At 50.3% G+C, this 22864-nt stretch overlaps 7 protein-coding genes across 7 annotated transcripts; 5 read left to right on the top strand and 2 right to left on the bottom strand.

The window, feature by feature from the left end:
- Positions 1 to 842: 842 nt before the first annotated feature.
- On the top strand, positions 843 to 2072 carry N7496_011712 (uncharacterized protein; the record flags this gene model as incomplete). The annotated part of the gene is made up of 1 exon (XM_056704625.1): positions 843 to 2072. The coding sequence occupies one exon, from the start codon at positions 843 to 845 to the stop codon at positions 2070 to 2072; it is 1230 nt and encodes a 409-aa protein (XP_056550585.1).
- Positions 2073 to 3116: 1044 nt separating this feature from the next.
- Positions 3117 to 4758, top strand: N7496_011711 (uncharacterized protein; the record flags this gene model as incomplete). Its single annotated transcript, XM_056704624.1, has 2 exons — positions 3117 to 3966; positions 4034 to 4758. 2 exons carry the CDS (start codon positions 3117 to 3119, stop codon positions 4756 to 4758), a joined length of 1575 nt encoding a protein of 524 aa, XP_056550584.1.
- A 594-nt stretch (positions 4759 to 5352) lies between these two features.
- N7496_011710 (CeGAL family transcription factor) lies at positions 5353 to 8272 on the bottom strand (the record flags this gene model as incomplete). Its single annotated transcript, XM_056704623.1, has 5 exons — positions 5353 to 6841; positions 6905 to 7674; positions 7727 to 7838; positions 7907 to 8163; positions 8228 to 8272. 5 exons carry the CDS (start codon positions 8270 to 8272, stop codon positions 5353 to 5355), a joined length of 2673 nt encoding a protein of 890 aa, XP_056550583.1.
- A 1540-nt stretch (positions 8273 to 9812) lies between these two features.
- Positions 9813 to 11567, bottom strand: N7496_011709 (coatomer subunit delta; the record flags this gene model as incomplete). Its single annotated transcript, XM_056704622.1, has 4 exons — positions 9813 to 10719; positions 10792 to 10988; positions 11045 to 11488; positions 11565 to 11567. The coding sequence occupies 4 exons, from the start codon at positions 11565 to 11567 to the stop codon at positions 9813 to 9815; spliced, it is 1551 nt and encodes a 516-aa protein (XP_056550582.1).
- Positions 11568 to 12076: 509 nt separating this feature from the next.
- On the top strand, positions 12077 to 14512 carry N7496_011708 (uncharacterized protein; the record flags this gene model as incomplete). The annotated part of the gene is made up of 2 exons (XM_056704621.1): positions 12077 to 13123; positions 13196 to 14512. The coding sequence occupies 2 exons, from the start codon at positions 12077 to 12079 to the stop codon at positions 14510 to 14512; spliced, it is 2364 nt and encodes a 787-aa protein (XP_056550581.1).
- A 2045-nt stretch (positions 14513 to 16557) lies between these two features.
- Positions 16558 to 18263, top strand: N7496_011707 (DUF803 domain membrane protein; the record flags this gene model as incomplete). The annotated part of the gene is made up of 7 exons (XM_056704620.1): positions 16558 to 16696; positions 16763 to 16788; positions 16918 to 17008; positions 17070 to 17160; positions 17221 to 17381; positions 17442 to 17733; positions 17801 to 18263. Coding segments are annotated over 7 exons (1263 nt in total), but the record flags the coding sequence as incomplete, so codon positions are not given.
- Positions 18264 to 18991: 728 nt separating this feature from the next.
- On the top strand, positions 18992 to 22030 carry N7496_011706 (uncharacterized protein; the record flags this gene model as incomplete). Its single annotated transcript, XM_056704619.1, has 3 exons — positions 18992 to 19208; positions 19284 to 20020; positions 20093 to 22030. 3 exons carry the CDS (start codon positions 18992 to 18994, stop codon positions 22028 to 22030), a joined length of 2892 nt encoding a protein of 963 aa, XP_056550579.1.
- Between the last annotated feature and the right edge of the window lie 834 nt (positions 22031 to 22864).

The following is a 22864-nucleotide window of genomic DNA, read 5'->3' as shown; positions in this document are numbered from 1 at the left end:
ATTTCCTAGCAAAAGAATGCTTGAAAATGGAGAATGGCCGTCTGTCACGTGCTGTCCACTCGCAAAAGGACAGGCATCAACTCCTCACTCCCCCTCGGTCAACCCCCAAATTACAAAAGTCCCTCGAGGGATTCGCACGACCAAGCCATTGGTGTCTTTCACTGCTACCGTCCAAGGTTAGCTCAAGGTTAGCCCGGGGCTAAGACTGCTGCGACATCCCATCACACATACAAATGTTCCATTTTCCCGCCCCGCGGGACGATCCGCACGATAAACCGAATCTGCAGTGGGACCAACCCCCCCTCATCCAATAATCCACCTAAACGCAAAATGCCTATGATCACCCCCCTACCTGTGAATCCTTCGAGGAATGCGCCGTGTCAGTATTCCTTCGAGGTGCTCCTTCATTCGCCCATCACTGATGAAGAAGACCTAACGGGGACCGTAGGCACCGGGGAAGCGCCCGACAACCCCGAGTACCCCGACTCTTTCCCCGATCGGATCGCATACTTTTGAGGGCCCCCACCGGGTCATGAAGTGCACGCATCATACAGGCCCCATTCCAATGATTCCTCTGCTCTCCATACGCTGGCCCCCCTCCCATTTCCGGAATCGCTCTGAAGGCGATCTTCAGAAGGGGGGAACAAGGCTATTCTTCTGCGGGCAAATTGAAATTGTCAGGGATTAGGCATCGCGCTAGTTCTCTCACGAAGTGGAGCTTGCTGCCCCGCTGGGGCTTCCAGCTCCCTCATTAAAAGACCTCCTCCTTCTCTCAATCTGCCCTCCTTTCCCCAACCTTCCCGGCAGCCCCCCCTCCCTTTCGCACGCACGATCGCCCAACGATGTCGGAGACGGATCGCGTTCCCGACAACCGAATCCTGGAGTACATCCAGGATTTGACCTCGGCGAAGAAGGGTCTTCCTTACGGCCAACCCGTGGCCGTCCTCGTCTCCCAAACCGTCACAGACTCCGCAACCCTCTTGAAATTAACGGCAGAGGTTGGCCCTCACATTGCAGTGCTTCAGGTCCAAGCAGATATAATCGATGACTGGTCAGACGATACCATTGATCAGTTGACATACTATGCCAAGAAACATGGTTTTATCTTGTGGGAAGGGAGCCGAGTCTTGAATTGTACTGTCAATTTCATGGGCCGAGGGAGCGCCAACTTCCAAACACGAAAGGTCCTGGCCGATCTGGTTAGGCGGAAATATACACATGGAACTGCAAAGGTGGCGCAATGGTCGAATCTAGCGACCTCGTGGGCACCGGGTGTACCATTGCACGAACAGGAGAAGGATCTGTTGATTCCAACGCTTCGCAAGGCCGCCCGTGAAGCTGTTGCAACGACTGTGAAAACCATCGAAACCGAAATCTCTGCTACCAATGGCGAGGAATATCACGACGAAGTAGAGGCGCCAATATCCCCACCCAGCACCAACGGTTGGGTCGAATTCAGCTTGGAGAATTTTGGATCTGCCCTACGAAAATCATCAACCATCTCTGTCACAGAATCAGTCACCCTGCAGCCCCATGTGGAGCCAGACGAAGGTGTGCCAGTCGCACCACTACTATCGCGAGGCTTGGCTCTATGCTTGCCAAGCGCTATCGATTCCGCATTCACATCCGAATTCCGAAAGGGCACAATAATGGCAGCATGTGCAAATCATGATTTCGTCGTTGGCCTTCTCACGAGCGAGCCATTCTTCACAAGCTATACTGGGGACTATCTGTTCGACCTGGCCTTCCAAGATAGCCATGGAACACCGCAACTAGGCCGCGACATACTCGAGGCCATACCATATCTCGAAAATAAGCATTCATTTGCGTTATTTTCTCTTGTCCCGGCAGAACTCATTCACAACTATGAATCAGATCCCATTCGCAGCATGAATGGAGACTCGCCAGAAGAGGACCAGCCTGAAAGTGTTGTCAAATTGCATTACATGGTTGATCAAGCATTGAAAATGCGAGAAGCCAACCGCAAGGAGCACCTTGGCAGCCATCAAGAAAACTCATCGATACCCGCTGGCCCTGGCATCTTCCATGTGCCTGTTGTCATACTCCCCTGATTGAGATGTTATTATTATTATTTCGAATTTTTCCATGACCCGCCATGCCCTTCATCATAATGATCATTTCATGTTTATCCCACATCATGCTAGATTTGCATAGGTCTATGTCTTGTGCATTTAAGATACATTTCTACATCTCCCCCATCCTAGATGTGTTGGAACAAAAGAGCCCTCGATTTGTACTCATGTCCCGTCTTTCAAGCATTCACCGATCTGTCAATCTTACGTGGAAGTTCCCTCAAGGCCTTGGAGCCTTAAGCTTTCTGATACTTTGTTTGTCCTGGCCTACTTAGGTCTTTCTTCTCGCTCTCCCACAAACTCTGTGTGTTCTACAAATCTCTCATACCCACAATTCTCCCCGTGTTTCTGTGGATCCTTGCCTACGATAGACCATTCGTAGAAGGCCAGCACCTTATGTACTTTAACACCTGTTAATTGCAAGTCTTATAATGTACATTTATCATACAACATTGCCACTTCAATTCCCCTATAGGGCCACATATAGACAGGCAAGATAACCTAGCCACCTCCCAAGTGGCCGTGTGGTGATTAGTCACAATCTTTTCGGAGGACCCCGCGGGCGGTCGGCTGGAAAGTATACCGCCCTCATTCTCCCCGCCATTCTGCCAGCAGTATGTGTCCGATCCCAACGCCGATGAGAGTGAATGGGAATAGTATTCAGTGTTCACCAGCGCCAAAGTGAAGAAATGTTACCTTTCTCGTTTCCACTTGAGCATATTATTTCTTTTCCCTCAATTATCCACTCTCCTTAACCGTTTTTACAAAAGCTGCAAGCCCATCTACTCCATAATCTTGGCACAACGCCTCTCTGGCCTCCACGCGATCACAGATAACCTGCGCATATCTCGACATAAGAACCAGTCGGAGAGCCAAAAAATCAGATTGTGACATATCGAGACGCGTTACTGCACATACTTCTGCGCTCATTTCTTTGGGTGTATGTACCCCACCATCATATCCCACCATCACATAGTCAATATTCATCTCTCTAACAATGTTCAAGAACGCCTAACACTGGCAATGGCATCGCAGCCAGTTTTGCCCAGAAAGTCCTCGGTGCCTTGGGGAACGGAACTGGCTGAACTCCATGGAGCCTCCAATCCAAATCTACCTGAGAAACCGAATACATCTCTTCTCAGACCGAGGGAATCTCGCCCCAGTGACAAAAGCAGTCCAAGCTCACCAATTGTCGCTTCGCCAAGTGGAGATGTGATTCTCAAGTACACCAAGCCATATTCAGGAGAGAGCTACTACTGGAAAGTGGAAAGTCGAATGCTCAGGGAGAATAGTCCCTATTTCCGAGTACTTCTGGATCCTACCAATAACTTTATTGAGGGACAATTGCTTGCACAGCAGCTAGCAGAATCCTCAGGATCGGGCTCCCTGCCCGTCGTGGTTATTCCTGCAACACCTTTTACCGAACTGTACGGTGTTGATTCTATGGAGCTGTTCTTGCAAATTCTATGCTTCGAGTCTCTGGCATCCGAGGAGAACAACGATGAGGATGAAGGTTTGGAAACTGTGTTTACTCTCAACCTCAAAGCTCAACCTCTGTCTCTCATTGCTAGATTGGTTGAGATTGCCGACTATTACAACTCCCCGTTGCCCGTTCTTGATGCCCTCCGCCGTATGGATTACTCTCTAGGCAAGGGCAAATCACGACTTCAAAAGTTTAGCGAGACGACCTTGAAGATGAGTGAAGATCGGATCCGGCAAACGATTGTTGTTGCGGACTTTCTCAAACAAGAGTCCATCGCAAAGATTATGGCACACGCGTTGGTGATTGCTGGCTCCAAGCGCTGGGTTCATTCACCAGAGGTACCGGAGGGTCCATATTTCCGGTGGCACTACTTAGCGAATGGATTAGAGGGTATGGAACAACCCTAGAATGGGCATTCTAGACGACAAGGAGATTATGGCTAACAACTACCCTATAGAGGAGCTCTATTACCGACGACAGTGCGTCTTGAATACGATCACCGACCTACAAGCATATTTCCTCCGCAAATACGGCGCACTGGAAAGTAACGAGCCCATGGCTGTCCCCTCTGGAGCCGTGCCACATCATACAATCACACAGCACCGAGTTTACCAGTGCCGAGCTGGACTTGGCAATGCAAGCCAGTGCGATCTATTTCACCTGGGACAGATGACTCGGTTCTTCGCGCTGCGGGCCAAATCGATCTTCATAGGATCTACACTGATTGATCCTGAGTTTAGTCCGCCTGGCGCCGAAGATGAGCATGACGGCAAGGAACAGCCCCCAGTAGGCCCTGATCTCTCAGCACTCATCGTCTCACTAAAGAAACACCCTGACTATCAGATTGATCTCAACCATCAGGCTTGTGGCGTGAAGCGTCGGTTACTTCCGATCCTTGATGGTATTGAGAAGTTTTTGTTGGACGGGCGTGGCATGCTAGGCCTTGTGCCGTCTCTCTGGGACCAGCCGGAGAATCGTCAACGGCTGCAGTGGCAGTCCGATACTTTGTTTGCTGAGGAAGTACATATTGTACTCAACCAGATATCTTACGTGCATATCGGACTCCAAGGTGCCACCGCTGCCAAAAGCGGTTTTCACAGCACCAGATCACTCAGTCATGAGGACCATGCAAGGGCATTGTTTACTGCCAAGAAGCGGAAGTGGGAGCCAGAAACGTTTTGATTACTTGGCTCTGTCGGGTGATCACATAACGCGTCGTTATTACATACTTCCATTCCCTGGCCCAGCTTCTCCCGTTGCGATTTTCTTGGAAAGTATGACTCGACTATGACGGTGTATCTGCAGAGACCGGTCTAGACCCTTGAGATCTAGATCGCTTGTTCAAGGAGAATAGACGTGGGTCTTTTTTCTAGAGCAGGTTATGAGCCTGGGCCAGCAAGCTGAGATACGGTCGAATGTACTGGACATGACTGTTACGATAGACGAAATGTAAAATATTGAGACCTGTGTACAGTTAATGCCCATATAGAAGCTTATGATGAATGAAGATTCCGAATAACAACCTGAGTAAACATGGAGAACTGTAAGCCCCCAATTATAGAGACCAGAGAAACCAAAAACTTTTGCCCGTCTGTTCTGAGTCTATAAGAGATTTTACGTGTGGGATAAATGTGAGAATCAAACAGAAGGAAGCAGCGCAAGTTCAATGTGACAGTCTGGGGCCCATTTTTCATATATCAAAAACAAGATTTTTCTTTTGATGTGTAGCTGGTAAGTAGCGTCTTTCCTCCCTCGCGCCTGTCCAAGCACGACCAATTAACACACTGCATCGCCCCAGAAATACCCCATATCAAGGTCCATGTTCGGCCCCGAAGGGAAGAATGATCCAGTAATTTGACCAGTCGCTGGGTCATAGGGGAATAACTCGTCATAGGGTAGTTGACCCGGCAGAGAATTCTCCGACTTGGCTAATGTCTCTAAAAGATCAGGTGCCTCGATATTGTAGGGCACCGACATATCAAGAGGACTGACAGGCGGCTTTATTGGCGAGCAAACAATGGAGTCCATCTCAGCAGCAATGGAATTTGCCGTAACCACAGGAGCTGCGGACAAGCTCGACGACTGATCGAAAGTGAGATCGTCAATAAATTGATTATCTCCGGCTTCAGTGGAGCTGATAATGTCTGGAGCATCGAAAAGAGAGTTACTCGATGACTCCTCATTGTCAGAGATCTCATTGACATCAATTCTGATGTGGGGTGCCAGGCGGCGCAAGAATCCGTCGCAGAGCTTCCAGGCTCTTTCCGACGCCATGTTCGTCTTGGATAGTGCCGAAAGCCAGTCTATAGCCTTTTTCGCAGCTTTCAGTACCATGTTTGCTTTCTCAGGAACATGCTGGGAATGGAATGAAAGTTCCAACAGAAGGACAGTTGTTGCTTGCATCAGATAATGCAGTGTGCACCACCATGGAGAAATTCGATGTAGCATCGCAGCGTCTGGATTGTCCGGGAATAATGTCAACATATGACATGCAGACTCGACACACTCGGTAGCAGTCTTTCTGCAGAACTCATGTGTCTTGTCATCCTCGGGAGGAGATGATTCAAGTCGACACAAACACGGACGGGAGATTCCAATTTTGGTACTGTAGAACAGAAAGGCAAGTCCCATTCGCTGTCCCACGGGGCATTGGGAAGTCTGCGTGGAAGTAAAGTCGTAGGCCGATGGAAGATTCATGAACCAAGAATCAATGCCGAGCATGAGGCTCTGGATGGTGAATTCGATACTCGCCCATGGGGACTGCAGTGCCTCTGGGCTGTATAGCTTGGTCGTCATTCGCTTGGCGATGGTAGTCAACGATGTCATCTGCAAGAAGTATAGCGACATGCATGGTGGAAGACTCTTCAAGTACTCAGACCGACTTCTTCTTGTATCGCTTTCAGCCGGAGTGTCGTTTGTGTCCGAATCTGCAGTAGAGTCCAAGGTGGCTGCGCTACTGCTGAATGACATGCGATCCAGAGGGCTCGATGTACCACGTCCAGCGACACTGATGAGCTGAGCAACTTCTTCTTTCTGAAAGTCACTTTCATCGAATGGAACTGGAAGTGGTGTGGTACAAGAGCTGTCGATAATGCAGGACGGACGCCCGGTCATGACACCAAGAAGATGCTCGATGTTGTAGAGTGACCACCAGACGCGATATCGTATTTCCTTTGACGTATCAGATGTGCATACACCCACGTTTTGAAGATGTAGCCCAAGGCCTAATGCTCCTCTGATGGCACTTCCAGACAACTTCCAGGCTCTATGTTAAGAGAAAGGGGTAAATATAAGTATTGCTCCAGGGGCAGTTAGATCAATGACATACCGATTGATATGGCCAGATGAAATCAAGTAAAAGCAAGCAAGCCCCTCGACTTGCAATTGCTGCAAATCAGGATGATGCAAAAGCTGGTCTTCTAGACACAGACTTCTTGCCCGAGAGAAGTACATTTGATGATCATCTTCGCCCTCTTTCCACTCGGCATCGGTCAACTGTCCATACTTCGATGCAATGGCGAAAATCAGATTGAGAATAGCCAGCCATTTACTCCCTGGCTTGAGGGAGGGTTGACTGAAGAAGACTTGGAACTGCGAAATGAATGTAGAGATGCCAATGATTGGGAAGGACGGGTGAACTGAGGTCAGATAGGCATTGAGTAGTTTAGTCGCTGTGTCCCGTGAGGGTACCCCGAATGCATCAACCTGGTCTTTCTTTGGGGCCTCCAAGTCGTCAATATAGTAGTTTGAGGAAGCCACCAATGGATCGCTGGGCCTCTCAGGCAGGGGTGTCAAAGTTGGAGAGGGCAGACCGTTATCATCATCTTCATTGGATTTGCTTGAAGACCACTCCTCACACTCGTTGTTGACTTCCTTGCTTAGCTTTTGAAGCCAAGCAATCTCCGAGCTTCTACCAATGAATCCAGTTGCTCGTGCTGTCTCATCTCTGTTAAAGTCTTCTTCTGTATGGTCAATACAATCCAATGCTCCGGGCGATGAAGCTCGATCAGGCGGTGGTTCCGAGCCTGAGATCCGACTTCTCTCGCCTGTACCAGCCAGGCTAGCATCGACGTTTAGCGCCAACTCAGGAGCTGATTCCTATACTATCTCAGACATGGCTTGGACACTGGAGACGGATCGTACGCCTTACCGCTACCAAGGCAATGTTAACAAGCTGCTCATCAGAGACTCCAAAACGGTCGCTCAGCTTTCTGATGACATCTTCATAGGCCTGTACCTTAGCTGACAGACTGGCCAGCTGCCTATAAGTCGAGAAGTTAGTAAATGAGAATTATCGTCAAAGTAACAGGTTAGGGGGAAAGGTACTAACCGTTTCGACTTTTCTCTTTTACCATCGGTATAGCAGCAAATGATGCCAGCCTCCCGGCAATTACGACAGCCTGACTTGTCACCAGTGCATTTGGTTTTTCTCTGGCGACAACTTTCGCATGCTCGACGCACATGCCGACGGTGGAATCTACCAGGTGAGGTAAAGGCTGAATCTGCCCCTTCTGCAAGTCGTGGAATGGCCATCTTCTTGGTACCGGCATCAGACTCGGACCGTTGAAGAGCTGGTAATGGGTTGTCCTGTACGTGACATTAGAAGCCCGCTTTGAGATTCGATACTGATCTTCCAGTTATACAAACATACCAAGCTGAGCTGGTTGCATGTCTCGGCATCAACACTTGAAAGCATGAATAGATTCTGTTGTTCGTTCCATGGGGGAAGGGAATACTCATTATGAACCAATTGGAAACTATAGACTAAGTATTCCTAGAGTAGAGGCAGTGTGTGAGTGGATAACTCTCGTTTTCATAATACTTCCCCACATATAGAGTCTTCTTACCTTGGAAGTATGGAGATGGCTGAACAAGGTCTGAAGTGTGAACTATCAGACACTGATGAAAACACAAAATGAGGGGGCATCAATTGAGTTATAAAACCATTGGTAGGCTCAACCTAAAAGCTAAATGGTCCATTGCGTGCCAGCTACCAACAACTCCAGATGTATTTTCTGGGTCCGGGTGCCCACTGGAGTCTAAAGCTCAACTGGTAGATACCTAGTCATGACGGTCATGACGATGTTGACAGAGCAGTCGCAGTAAGCTCACAAAGTGGCAATTCAGAAGAACATGCGACGAAATACCTACCTGGCGTAAATTTGCCTCATCACATTGCAATGTTGGCTGAGGCGATTCTGAGGCCTTTTTTGGTTGGATTTACACGATATGTATGGCTAGTAGATCATCACATTTGCCATCAACTGGCGGCGACGATCCTGTTGCATCAGATCTAGGCTGATAGCCATACACATTGGCTAAACCGTTGAACATGGGCCCCAGAATACCCATTATTTTTGTCTTCTGTTTGTCGGTTCCAACAACCGACAGGCTCTCAGCTCCGACGCTTCCTGAGTAGTTAGAGCGCTTTCTACTTGTAGATTGGATGGCCGGTAAAGGGGCGGCTTTTACAGAAGCCGAGATATGGACCTGATAGAGCTTGTCTCCATTAGAAGACCGATTGCTCTTAAAGTTAAATAGAGTGTGGGTTGGGGGTATAGAGCAACAGCTCAATACAGGCACCTGTATCGCTACAATAGCTTAGATGGGCTCTAATGGTCTAGACCTCACGAGTAGAGTCAATCTGACGTTCGATAACTGTGGCACTTATTTAGCTGTTGTCCCTGGTTGATCATAGGATCGGACTGTCCTCATTCGGCCTAGAAGAGGAGAGGACTATAACGGCCCATGGAAACTCCCCGAGGTACCGAAAGCTTGACAGCAATCTCGAGCTATAGGGGTATCCCTATTCAGAAAGACCCCCCATACTCATAGTGCTCATTGATTATTTGCAGCGTGGGTCTATCATCCATAATCCTGACGTCGTGCATTACCAAGACATGATCGCGCCCATCATCACAACATCGATCAGCTCACTGTGCATCTAAGACATGGGGTAGATCGCATTGGGGCAGTCGGGCATCCTGAGATTCTAGAGCCAAGGTCCAAGGTTTGCTTAATTCTAAGTAATGTGTCAATTTTTGGCTATCAAGGTTAAGACACGGCCCCTCAAGGGAGGTACCTTGAAAGTCTTAGGTTGGTATGAGGGCAATCAAATCAGGGGCTGGTAACAGGGTTGTAAAAACAAAAAGCAACAAAATTGCCAGAAAAGCAGACCTCAAGCCGAGCATCATTAGAAGAAGAAGAAACAAACTCTATACAGTCCCAAAACCAAATTACTCGATCAAGAAGTTCTCGGCAACACTGCGAATATCCTTGGAGTATCCAGTACTCTCGCCCTCCATCTCCAGCAGGGACACATCGAGAACATCCACGTCGACGAATGGCTGGGTCTTTGTGAATCGTACGCTCATAGGGAAGAACTCATTCTCATCACCGTCGCCGGTGGACTCAAATTCGAAGCTACCAGAGGGGTTCGACTCGTCCACCGCACCCAAGTTCCAGTCCAGGCTATCCCCTGAGACTTCGTAGACAGCATCGAAGCTGGCTACGGCTGGCTCCGATGTAACATAAGGAATGGTAACAACAACATCGCGCAGGCTGTCCGTGCCGGTAAGCTCATACTCCACGGTGACGGTGGTTGTGTCAGAGCCCTTGTTCACCCACACAGTGAATGTAATGGGCAGGATCTCGGCATTGTCAGCCGAGCTTGCCACACGCCACCGCAAAACACCAATTGCGTTATTAGCGGGGAAGCGTTTGGTGGCATCCTTGAGCTGAATTGCGGAGGTGCTTGTAAAGAGGGCTTTGTCGACATTGGGGTGGGTACGGAATTGGGCACCCTGGGTAGGGTTTGCCCTGAGATCAAGCCGGAGCTTGGTGAACGCCGGGTCAGTGATACGGAGTTGAAGGTCACCCTTGACCTCGAACGACTTTAGGGCACCTTCTCTCGTGAGGCTTGCAGAAATGGTCTCGGCGATAGTAATGTGGATGGGCTCGCGGTCTGCCGTCAGGGACTCTCGAGCAGAAGCAGGCTCTTGCACAGGAGTAGACGCTTGAGGAGTGACCAGCGGGCTAGATTCCTCAATCTCGGGGCCTAGATCGCCGCGAACCTTCTCATAGATATCAGTAGCCTTGGACTTCTTGCCAAGTTGCATGCCCTTGCCGCGAGTAGGGAGGGGCCTAGATAGAATTCACGCTGTTAGATCCCAGAACACCTTCCCAATCTCCCAGATCATAGATGGGCAAACATACTTGGCAAAAGTCTTCTTCTTCTCCGCCTCATAGGAGTCGTAGGTATCGGGCACTGATGGGCGCGATGGGGGTGTGTAGACGGGGTAGTTTGGTGCCCGCGGGGCGGCTCCACGGCCTGTGCGAGCAGCCTCCTTGCGCTGCATTTCCAGTTGCTTGGCCTTGCGCTTGCGCTCCTCGCTGGCCTCCAATTCCTTGTTCTGTCGATAAACGTCAGCTTTAGCGATAACCCCGCAGCTCGAAAGTCCAAACGTACCCGCTCAATGATTTCCTGGATGCGCTCCTCATGACTCTCCATCTCCAAGAAGGTCTTGATCTGAGAAATGGAAAGGTTTTCTCGGTAACCCAATGTCACCAACTCGTCGTATGCGCTTAGTAGCTCGAAGGCATTGCGGAGGATCTCTCGCTCGTCCAGGCTCTTGCAAATGCTTGTGGTTACTTGGGCAAATAAGTGCAGACTATCGATGTCTTGGAGAATGTTCGATTGGCGGTTGGTGATCAGGACAATGTACAGCTCATCCAATGGCTGGTATACGAACCGCACGTTGTCTTGCTCAACAGTGGTGTGCTGGGTTTGTGAATCCGCAAGCTTGGGGAAAGAGGCGAGAAGAGCTTCAATGCGCGATCGGGGAATCTCACGGAATTGGCGCGAGAGGACTGCTTTGCCTCCGCGAGTGCAAATGGATGCCGCAAGGACGACCTGAACGATGTGGGACAGATGGTTAGCTCCAGGCTGTCACAACTGACAACAAACATAAGACGATGAGCAACTATACCATGGCGATGAAGCAGCAAGTTGAGGCTTGAGAGAATGAAAGGAAAGTGATAAGAGGATTCGCTGTGTTGCGAGGCTTGGGTCTTCTCTGGAGAAACGACAGCTAGAAGAGAGAGCCCCCTGTAGTGTTGATGGACAAGTCAGTCGCCCGCGGGCCGCTACTCTGTTCTCTTCGGCCTTGGCCCGTGCACGCCCACCCCCCTTCGCTTAGTCTTCAACCCAACCCAGCTTTTTTCCGTCTTCACCTTATCCTTCTCCATTCTCGCGTTTCTCATCGCGTGAGAGATTTCTTTCTTCCTATCAACTCTTCGATTCCCAAGCTGGATCGATCTCTATTTCCCATGAACCTCTCATAACCTCCCCTTTTCCTCGATTCTTTTCTCTCACCTCACCCGCCGACTAGACGCTTCCGGAACGCGCCACCCTCGGCCCTTACAACACACGTCCCCGTGGTAGACGCTTCTCCACGCGTTTTGTGCCATGACCACAGCTTCCCCCTTGAAATTTTCTACAATGGAGGTTCCCGCACTGGAAGATTCGATGGAGATGGCCTCTCCCTACCAGGGACAGGCCGATGATTTTGATATCGACATCGACCTGATGGAAGACAATGTCTCGAACATGGATAGCGATATGATGGGAGCAGATGACTATCCCAACACGTCCCAAGTCTCGCTTTTTGCCACCGAGGTGAACGATGATGCCGACATGGCTGATGAGCCTTCCGAAGGATCCATGGTCGACACCGATCTTGTTGACGAAGACCCTGACATCGACGTTCAGTATGAAGAAACTACCTATGAAGCAGAAATGCTGGAAGGCGACCAAGATGACGGAATCGTGCCTGTTCCCAGCATTCATATTGAAGTACAACCCGAGACTGTTGCGCATGAAGACAAGCCAAGCGAGATTCCTACGGAAACCCAGGAGCTGGGATCCCAGTCCACCCATGATGGTCTAGAAACCGCTCTCCCGGAGCCTGATTCCGTGTCGAACGAACCCCAAGACCCCCAAGCTCAAGAAGAAGAGCTCCATCCCGTCTCTAGCGAAAATCAGATTGGTCAACCCGGACACACCGAAGGCGACCAGACCACGGAGGCCGACGCCAACCGTCCCGATATTGAGCATCACGAAACTAATGAAACCACCGAAAACGACTTACCTTCTGTTGAAGAAAATCATGAGCACACTGATGCCTCTGCTGAGAAGGTCGAAAACCCTGAGCCCGAACAGGAGGTCAATTCAAATGCGCACGAAGGTGAAGACGGAAATGCCGAGCATCTCGAGACCAATGACTCGCACGAGACGGAGGCTCAGCACACTCATGAGGAAGATGAGTCTCTCCATCCAGTAAAGGTTCTTTACCAGGAAGCCGAGATTTCTTTGTTCCCACCTATGGAAGGTGACTCGGCGGAGACATTCTTCCTGCATGACGAAGATGTCGCCTATGACAACGTTGGTAAATTGTTCAGCTCTCTCCGTGAGGTGCTTTTGGATAATGTTGCCGAGAATGACGTCCTGGTTATTGATATCGACTCCCTCGGTATTCAAATAACAGAGGTATGCGCTGCCCCCAGTCTGTCGTTTTTAATACCCTCCATTTGCAAAAAATTGCTAACTCTTAGCTAATAGGACTGCTCGCAAACGTCCAACATGACCTTACATCGAATTTTGAACGTTTATCTACGTCTTTGTCATAATGACAACAATAATGAGCCAGAAGCCTTGTATCTGACTTTGAGCAGCAGACCGGCTGTTCATTCAGAACTAGCTGATCTTGAAGCCGCCGCCAATGAGGGCAAAGGATTGTCTCAGGTTCATCCTTGGAGCGAGTTCGAGGATGGAGAAGAGAATGAGGATCATCAAGCAGACAGACACCATGTTGAGGGATCACCTAGCAATCAGGATGATCAGGCTCTGTCTTTCCATGAAGCTGAAGAGCAGGCTGTCCCCAGTGGTGCTGCCGAGTCCGAAGTGCACGGTGCTACAAACAAGGAAGCTCAAGATGCTCCCATCGAGGTGACTCGCGAGTCTGAGCACGATGCTCAGGCCGAGCTAGAAGCTGTCGCTGCTGAAACACAGCAAGCAGACGAGACGGGTCGGGCCGATGCGCCACCATATGCCGATGAGAATGTGCACGATTATGGCGAGGCGCAGTATGACGAGCAGTATGATTCTGAACCTCCCAAGACAGAATCCACATCCACCGCTGTGCCTACCTCTGATCAGGTTGAGACATTGGAGCCCACTGAAGACGTCTCGGCTGATGCCACTGAAGTTGTGTTCGATGAAAACGATACGAACTATCACGATGGCACCGATCCTGCGGGTGACGGCGAAGACTTGGATAACCAGGAGTCATCCGAACGCCCTGACGAATACGAAGATGAACTTGTTGGAGAGGAGACCTATGCCTCTGGTGTCAATGATGATGTTCAAACGGTCGATTTTGCTTCGGTCCATAACGAAGGCGCTCTCAACGAAGTTGACGCCGCACCTGCCGCTGAGGATGCTTTTGGCGATGTCTTGCATGAGGACGTTGATGATCAGTCGGAGTCTACCGTGGAAAATGCTCCCACTGAGGAATCTGCCACCCAAGAGAAAACACTGGCGCCCGAGGATGACTTGCTGGGAATTGCTGAGGACATTTTGGATGGTCCTGCCGACGACCCTGAGGACCATCTCGACCACCTCGAGAGCCCAGATCCAGAGCAAGACCTTGAGGATGGTGATCCGGACGATTTGGTCGATGACGATAGCGGCGACTACGATGAGGACTCATACAACATTCTTGAAATTTCGGAACACGTCGAGCTGGATGAAGCGGATCAGGTGCATACTGACTCCCAAACTCATGAGAATCCCTCTAAGCGGGCCCGTGAGGAGGAGGATGAATGGGACTTTGAGGAGACCTCGACCCCCGAGATCAAACGTCGCCGCCCTTCGTAAACCCAATATTCCCCCCTTTCTACCCCGGCGATGTTCGATTCCCACCTCGCGCCCACGCTTCTTTAGATTGGCCACCCCCAGTCTAACCATTCATGGATGCTATTGGCTTAGTGCCTCGGCCACTTCGCTTTCTTTCGCTATCATCAACAACTTCTACTAACTCCGATCATCCACAGCGACTATACCGGTACATGGGTGCAGAAATCCCGTCTTACTATCAGATCTAGGTACGTCTTATCTCCCTTCCCCTCTGGTCCTTGGGAGGGCCCCGCCTCTTTCCGTGATCAAATCACTATGGAGCGGCCCCTTTGGATCAAGTTCGGCGGCTAGACAAGCTTCTTCTTCCTCCCTTGTTTGTGTACTTTATTGCCTGTTTTGCTTCCCTTCTCTTTCGAGCACCACCCCCCTTTTGCGTGATACCATTTTGCGATCCAAAAATCAGTTGTTATTGGCGTCGCTGGCAGTCCGGTTGGACTTGGATCTTTTTTTTCTTGTTTCGCCCTCAGTTGCATCCCACCATAGTTATCGGCGTATCGGTATGACGGCATCGGCTACACTTTTATCATTAGGCTTCCACTATGAATGAGATTTGGTTCCGTTTGAGAAGAAAAACACGTTCAAGGGTAGACACAAGTCCACGTTTTTGTAACAATCAGTGTATCTGAATTTGGAGTTGGCACGACTACAGTATTGTGCTGCCTAACAGCTCAGGATGCGCCACGAACCTCAACCGATTAAGGTTCCGGTAACACTCCCCCCCCAGTGCTTAATTAGGGCTTAAAATCCAGCACCTGTCACGACCAAACCCGCTAGGGTCGGCAAAGGGAAATAGAATAATGGAGGAAATTGTGAGAAGCTCGGATGTTATGTACATAGAGTCACCCTCTCCACTTGCCATTTTGTTTCTAATGACGACGGGAAATGATATACGCAGTCAGGCGGGGCATAAGGACCTTAGACAAAATTGGACCTTTCTAAGCAGTGCATCAGAACTAGATACATATAGTCCATCCTTACGGAAGGATGGGCAGTTCCTATACTTCCTCAGCCAACCAGAGCTCCCGCTACTCGTTCCTATGCAGGAGTAATGTACCTATCTCGGGCTTCATTTCTTGCATGTGGACTCTCAAATCAACGGCGCCCTGGTATCGCCCTGGTATGGGCGGGGTGGACCCCATCGCTATGTAGAGACAGGCCGAATGCGGTTGGGTGGCCAGATCGATATGAAACGACGATCGCCGCCACTGGGAACACTCAGGGTCCAAGCATTGAAATTTGTGTTGCTGAAACTTGTGCATGGTCCAAGTCGCTTTATTATTTTACCCCTGCTTTTTCGGCCATTGTTATAACTGGGCTGTCGTCCACTTACGTACGGGCAGAGTATAACTATAGTGTATACTACTGTACGGAGGAGAGTCTGGCTAGATAGACAACCAGATATAGTAGATATCTCCTATATCAACAACAGACAATCCAATTTTGTATCAACAAGAAACCCCTGAAAATCATATCACACCCTATAGTCCGTTATTTTGCCAGCCTGGCGAACGAGTGTTGGTATTTTTCTTGGGTTTGCTCAGCCCGTTAACTCTTACGCGTCCCGATCGGCCCAGTCTCGAAACGGAACCCCACCGCACGCAGGCACCAAAGCACTTCGCCTGGCCCTCCACTACGTCGACTCCCGTACTCTGTACTATTACTCTCCTCGGCTGCGACTTCATCCTTTGTCCTCTTACTCATCATTATTGACCTTCGCCTCCTCCTACTTTCTCCCTTCTTCATCCTCTAGGACAGAAAACCTCGGGCTGGCTCGTTTTTCTGGCGCGCTCGTTTCCTCCTCCTCTTCGCCCTCCTCCCTTCGCTCCCCGTGGAACTGACCCGATCCCGTGCCGCCCGCCCGCTGAGCTCACCACTCTCCCTTCATTTACCGAGTCGCTCGTTCTCACACACTCTCTCATTCCCCTCCGATATCCATTGCTGGCAGTGGAGGTCTTCCGATAGAAGGGGCTGTCCGCCTCCTGAACAGAACTGCAAGATGCTTCCAGACAAGTACGCCCTCCCCGGATTCTCCGCGCTTTCAATGCGCGGGTGCTTTGTGGACAAAGTGGCAAGAAGGGCTAACTTGCGCAACCGCCAATAGATATGTCGGGCTAATATTAGCCATCCTATCAACAATGGCCATTGGTACGACTCCCTTCGATCAATCCTATTGCGAATCCGCCCGGACATCCAGCTAACTCGGTTCCCTAGGCACGAGTTTCGTGATCACGAAAAAGGTTCGTCTACACTCAAAACACCGATCGAAGGTGATGAGACATTATGGTCCGAAACCGCGATCGCATCGCATTTGACGGCATTATTTGGAAATGGACTTGGAACCAGGGCGCTGATGGAAGTGATCACAGGGTTTACAACATGCCAACAGGCAGCATGGGTTTGAAGGAGAAGGCTTCTCATACTTGAAGAGTCCGATCTGGTGGGGAGGCGTGATTACATGTATGGATTGCCCGTTGAGTTGAAAATTGCCTGGGTGACAGAAGCTAATGGACAATACCAGTGGCCATTGGAGAGGTTGCCAACTTCGCTGCATATGCATTTGCACCCGCAATTCTCGTTACGCCCCTCGGCGCACTCAGTGTGTTGATCGGGTAAGTCAAGACCATTAATTCACCCGATTCCAATTGGCAGCAATGGCTGACAACTCGCAGTGCGGTTCTAGGTTCCTATTTCTTGAACGAGCGATTGGGAACATTGGGTAAATTGGGTTGTGCTATGTGTCTACTTGGCTCGGTCGTCATTGTCCTCCATGCGCCTCCTGACAAGCCTGTGGAACGGATTGATGAAATCCTGGCCTACGCCGTGAAGCCAGGTGAGTTCGCGGCAGACTATACTACTGCGCATTTCTTCGGACCACTAACCTTCCTTCTAGGGTTCCTCCTCTACTGCCTGGCAGTTGCAATCTTCTCCACGGTGATGATCTACCGGGTCGCCCCGGTTTACGGAAAGAAGAACCCCTTAATCTTCATCTCGATTTGCTCGACCGTTGGCTCGATCTCTGTGATGTCGGTCAAGGCGTTTGGTATCGCGGTGAAACTGACCCTTGGAGGCAATAACCAATTCGTTCACGCATCTACCTACGTTTTCGCCATTGTTACCGCCTTCTGCATTCTCACTCAGATGAATTATATCAACAAGGCATTGAACGCCTTCTCGACCTCCATGTGAGTGGAAACCCCGGGATCTTAGACAAATGTGAGGATTTGAGTACTAATAAGGGTTCTTCCATAGTGTCAACCCCCTCTACTATGTGACATTCACGACGGCTACGCTCTGCGCTTCTTTCATCCTCTTCCAAGGTTTCAATACCACCGATGCAGTCAACACGATCTCCTTGCTATGTGGATTCCTCATCATCTTCACCGGAGTGTACCTTCTCAACCTTTCGCGACATGACCCTGACGGTCGGCATATGGTCAATTCGAAGTTCGACGATGAAGGTGTGCCCACCGACGCGATCTCCAGCTTCCAGACCCGGCGGTCGATGCAATCTCGCCGAAGCTCGTCGAGCATTGCTTTTATGAACGGCCACAGCGATCGGGAGGGTCTCATCCACTCCTATGACGTTGAGAACAACCATGCGATTGGCATGGACGACCTAGCAGAGAGCGACGGGGAGCCCGGGCCAACCTACGCGCGAAACGAGGAGCGCGAACGGACTACCATGCACACGAAGCAAAATAGCCAGGTCTAGTTCGATTGGAATCTTCACGAGTGTCCTGAATCGTATATCAAGCGCTCTCAGCATTTTCACGAGGTCAAGTGTTCGCCATGCTTTCCAAAACCATTCCCTTTTTTGTTCCTCACCTTCCCACCTCATCCCGAGCTACTAGCCCATCTGGCTTCTCCTCTGCGTCTCTCTTCCGAGCTCCTTGTACTTTTACTGTTGCCGCCAAAATGCCCGAGATGGGTTGACGGGCAATCTCATACCCAGGCACTGGACATGCCCGTATGAAACGATTGGATATGACTTCTGGGTTCTCTAAATGGTTGGATTTTCTCTATTTGTGATTTTTTCTGGTACTGGGGCGAGAGAGGCATCATTGTATATACCGTGTGATCATTGGATTTTCTTATTTTTTTTCCCTCTTGATGATTCTCCTTCATATTTGCGTGTAGGCCTGACCCCCACATTTATCTATTTGGTATAACTAGTCATAAGTAGTATATACTCTCCACAGTGAATGCAGCAGTTCGCGGGCTGGCGGGGATGAGCCTTGGGAGTGGGGCCTCTCCGATCCGATGATGTATTTCGCTGGTCAGCTGTTATGCAAGTTCTTGTTTCCCACGAGCATTCCTGCTCTGCCGGTTGATGGAGTCGGTGCTGTGAATTTGATCCTCCTTTCACGGCGCAGAGACAAGACAGGCTTCTGACTATTTCGCTTTCGCGCATTCCAATTTTTCGGGGCGCATCGAAGCGATATGCCGGGCCTTTTGCGGAAACTGATTATTGTCGCCGCGGTCGATGGGCTGATTCTGCACGGGAATGGCGCCAACGGACTGCGGCCTAATCATAACGGGAGCAACAATGAGGCGTCTTCGATCCGAATCGATTACAAGACGAACAAGATTACCGCGTTGCCCGCCTCGTCGGAGTCACTGGAGGGGCAGGACGTGCTAGAGGCATACGGACTTGTTGGTAAGGTCGCAAACACTGCGGGGCAAAGCCGGCGCACGATACCTTCACAGCCCTAACAAAATTACAATTTTATAGGACTTTTATCTGTCGCATCCTACTCATTCCTGATTTCAATCACTCAGCGCCAGCAGGTCGCCCAAATCCAAGGCCGCCCTGTTTACGCCGTGACCAATGTCGCGATCATCCCTCTCTCCTCCAAAGCAGACGCTACACGCGCGATTGCCCAGGCCCGGAAAGAGGTTTCACAGGGCGATCCAGATCTCGACTCTCCTTCCGAAGAGGAGGTGGTAGATAACGTGAATGACGGGGCAGAGCCGGAAATCAGCAGCGCACCATCCTCGCCCGTTCGTGAAACAGTCCACACCCGCGGGCTCAGTGTTGGTAGTATCGCCGAGGATGTGATTGGGAAGCGCCTGCGTTTCGGTCGATTTGCTGCCAATTGGCTGTCGCGCAAGAACCTGGGCCTTCCCCGGCCCGGTGCGCTAGAGCAGGAGGTTCCAGAATCGCCTTTTGACGATTCACCCCGGATGTCGGTTGATATACCTGAAGTTGAAGACAAGGCCGCTGAGGCTGCCGAGGCGGCAGTTCCTCGAGAGGCTGAAATTGAGGCTGAGGCTGCTGCCCAGGGTGATGTTGGTCGTTCAAGCTCTGATCAGTCGGCGGAGCTACTGCCGAAGCTCATTCGATATACCAAGCTTCTTTTTGCGTCGCATAATTTCTTCTTTGCATACGATTATGATTTGACGAGGTCATTCGAGGCGCAGGAGGTGCGGAACGGGCACCAGCCTCTTCACAAGGCGGTAGATCCATTGGTATGTTTTGTTCCGAATTCCTTGTGCTTGGACTCAAACTATATTGGGTGACGACTTCTAACCAATTCAAAGTATTTCTGGAACAAGTATCTCATGAATACATTCATTGATAATGGTGCGCACGGATTTGTCCTGCCCCTGCTACAGGGCTTCGTTGGACAGCGCGAGTTTACGGTGGCGGCTCCTGAGCAAAAGCCGTCGTCGGCTGAACCTACGGGGGAGCAACATGTTGAAGGTCGAATTCTTGGCGAGAGCGAAGAAACTCAAACTCAGGAGACTAAAGTGCCCAAGCATAATTTCCTTCTGACTCTTATCTCGCGACGGTCTGTTAATCGACCTGGTGTTCGATACCTCCGCCGTGGAGTGGATGATGAAGGTAATACGGCAAATACCGTCGAGACGGAGCAGATTTTCTCGGTGCCGAGCTGGGACTCATCTCAAAATGTCTACTCCTACTTGCAAGTGCGAGGGTCAATCCCCTTGTACTTCTCGCAGTCGCCTTATTCGTTCAAGCCCATGCCGATACTGCATCACTCCGCTGAAACCAACCAACTTGCCTTTGGCAGACACTTCCGAGAATTAAGCCGCCGATATGGCAAGATTCAGGCCGTCTCTTTAATCGACAAGCATGCTGGAGAGTTGAAGCTAGGAGAGCAATATGACCGATACACTGATGTGTTCAATGAAGCGGGTGGCATCGATGGGGCACCACTGAAGTTGGAGTGGTTTGATTTCCATAACGAATGTCGCGGAATGAAGTTTGAAAACGTCTCACGCTTGGTTGATCGTGTCAAGTATACGTTGGAAGATTTCGGATATACAGCCGTCAAGGATGGTTCTACTTCACGCAAGCAAACTGGCATTGTACGAACCAACTGCATGGACTGTCTTGACCGGACCGGTGTTGCGCAATGCGCTTTTGGGCAATGGGCACTCGAACAGCAGCTTCACAATGAGGGCATCCACATCGACTTGGGCGGAGACTCATCTACTCAGTGGTTCAATACTCTCTGGGCTGATAATGGTGATGCCATTTCTAAGCAATACTCGTCTACAGCAGCTTTGAAGGGTGACTATACTCGCACGAGGAAACGTGACTACCGCGGCGCTCTGAACGACTTTGGCCTCACGCTTTCGCGGTACTACAACAACATTGTCAACGATTATTTCTCACAAGCCTGTATCGACTACCTGCTTGGCAATGTGTCAACCCAGGTCTTTGACGAGTTTGCCATGGAGCTTCAAACCACCGACCCGGGCATCTCCGTTGAAAAGATCCGACAGAATGCCATCGACACCAGCTGCAAGATCGTCATCAGTAGCCCCTCCGAAGAATTCCTCGGCGGTTGGACAATGCTAACTCCCCGCCAACCGAATACACTGCGCACACTGCCCTTCGAAGAGTCCGTCCTCCTGCTCACCGACGCTGCAGTATACAGCTGCCGCTTCGACTGGGAGACTGACAAGGTACTCTCATTCGAGCGGATTGACCTCCGCTCTGTCTCCCGCATTTACTACGGCACATACATCACCTCCATCCTGACTGACAGCCAGTCAGACGAGCGTAGCAACGTCGGTTTAGTCATCGTCTACCGCGACGGTGACGCTAACGCCCTCCGCGTCAACACTCGCTCTTTGCAATCCAACGTGCGCCCTTCCACCCTCGAAGCTACAGCCAGCTCCAACGGTGAATGGGATCTCGTCTCCTGGCTACGCGGCAGCAAGCGTGCCACCACCCGCTTCGTCGCTTTCAAATCCCTACCAGCAAAGAACGCCCTGGCTAGCCCGCGTCTCGGGCCCATGACAGGTGCCATCAACGTGCGGGAGCTGGACCGGGTGCGTTCTATTTGTCTGGATATTGAACGCGCGCTGTTGGCGGGTGAAGGGCAGAATATAGAAGCTGCGTCTGTGGTGGAGCAATCGGATATTATCTCGTTGGCAGAGGCGAAGAAGAGGACCGGGATTTTGGAATATTTGGTTTATGATATCAAGAAGATGGTTTGGGCTTAATGGGTGAATAGGTTGGGTTTGTTAGCATATACTGTTGCAAATATGCGCTATTCACTGGAAATTGATATACGTGTATGTCGTCGATTGCGTATGACTGGTAACTTCCGGCCTTCGTATGCAGGGGAACTGGTGGTCTTTCACAGTGTCTTTCTATCGATTCTACTGGTTATCTATTACAACCGCTGCTAGAATATACGTTTGAGAGTGTGCTAGTCACTTCTCACGCAATAAATCTTCTCGATTGGGCGGGTTAGACGTAAATTGTTCAGATTCGTATCACTACGAATTCAGTTACATCAATCGCTTTATGTGCGTATCAGATCGTTTCCCTGATTGCCTAGGGTCCAATCGTCGATATCAATCTATCCCTGGTGTGTTACACGCCGTTGTCGCGAGCTCAGATTGCTGCTCGATGGTATCTACATCTAGGTGACCCTCCACCCGGTGCCGGCCTGTTTAGGAAGGTACATCTAACGCCGCCGCGAAATATAAATTTCGCATCGCTCCTGCCCCATCTTTCTTCCTCGCCAACCTTCTCGCGCCAACCTTCTCGCATCAACCACTCTCCAAAGTTCATCTATATCATACAAAACCTATAACAGACCCCCAAATAGGTTCACCGGTCTCTATACCACGCAGTATACCGCTCAACCCACAAGGTACATGAACCAGTTCATGATCAACTTTATAGATCTCTTGGATTGCAACAGCTTTCACCGCCTCAGTCACCGCCTTGGTCACCACCCATTTTTTTGCCCGGGCCACCTCCCGACCTCCTCGAATTTCGATAGGGCAGACTGACCGGTCCTAAAATTTTTATTTTCCACCGTGCTA

Source organism: Penicillium cataractarum, assembly GCF_028827025.1.
Source record: "Penicillium cataractarum strain IBT 29864 chromosome Unknown utg000009l, whole genome shotgun sequence".
In the NCBI taxonomy this organism is placed as follows: domain Eukaryota; kingdom Fungi; phylum Ascomycota; class Eurotiomycetes; order Eurotiales; family Aspergillaceae; genus Penicillium; species Penicillium cataractarum.
Note: the sequence above shows the minus strand (reverse complement) of the source record. Positions and strands in the feature narration are given on the sequence as shown.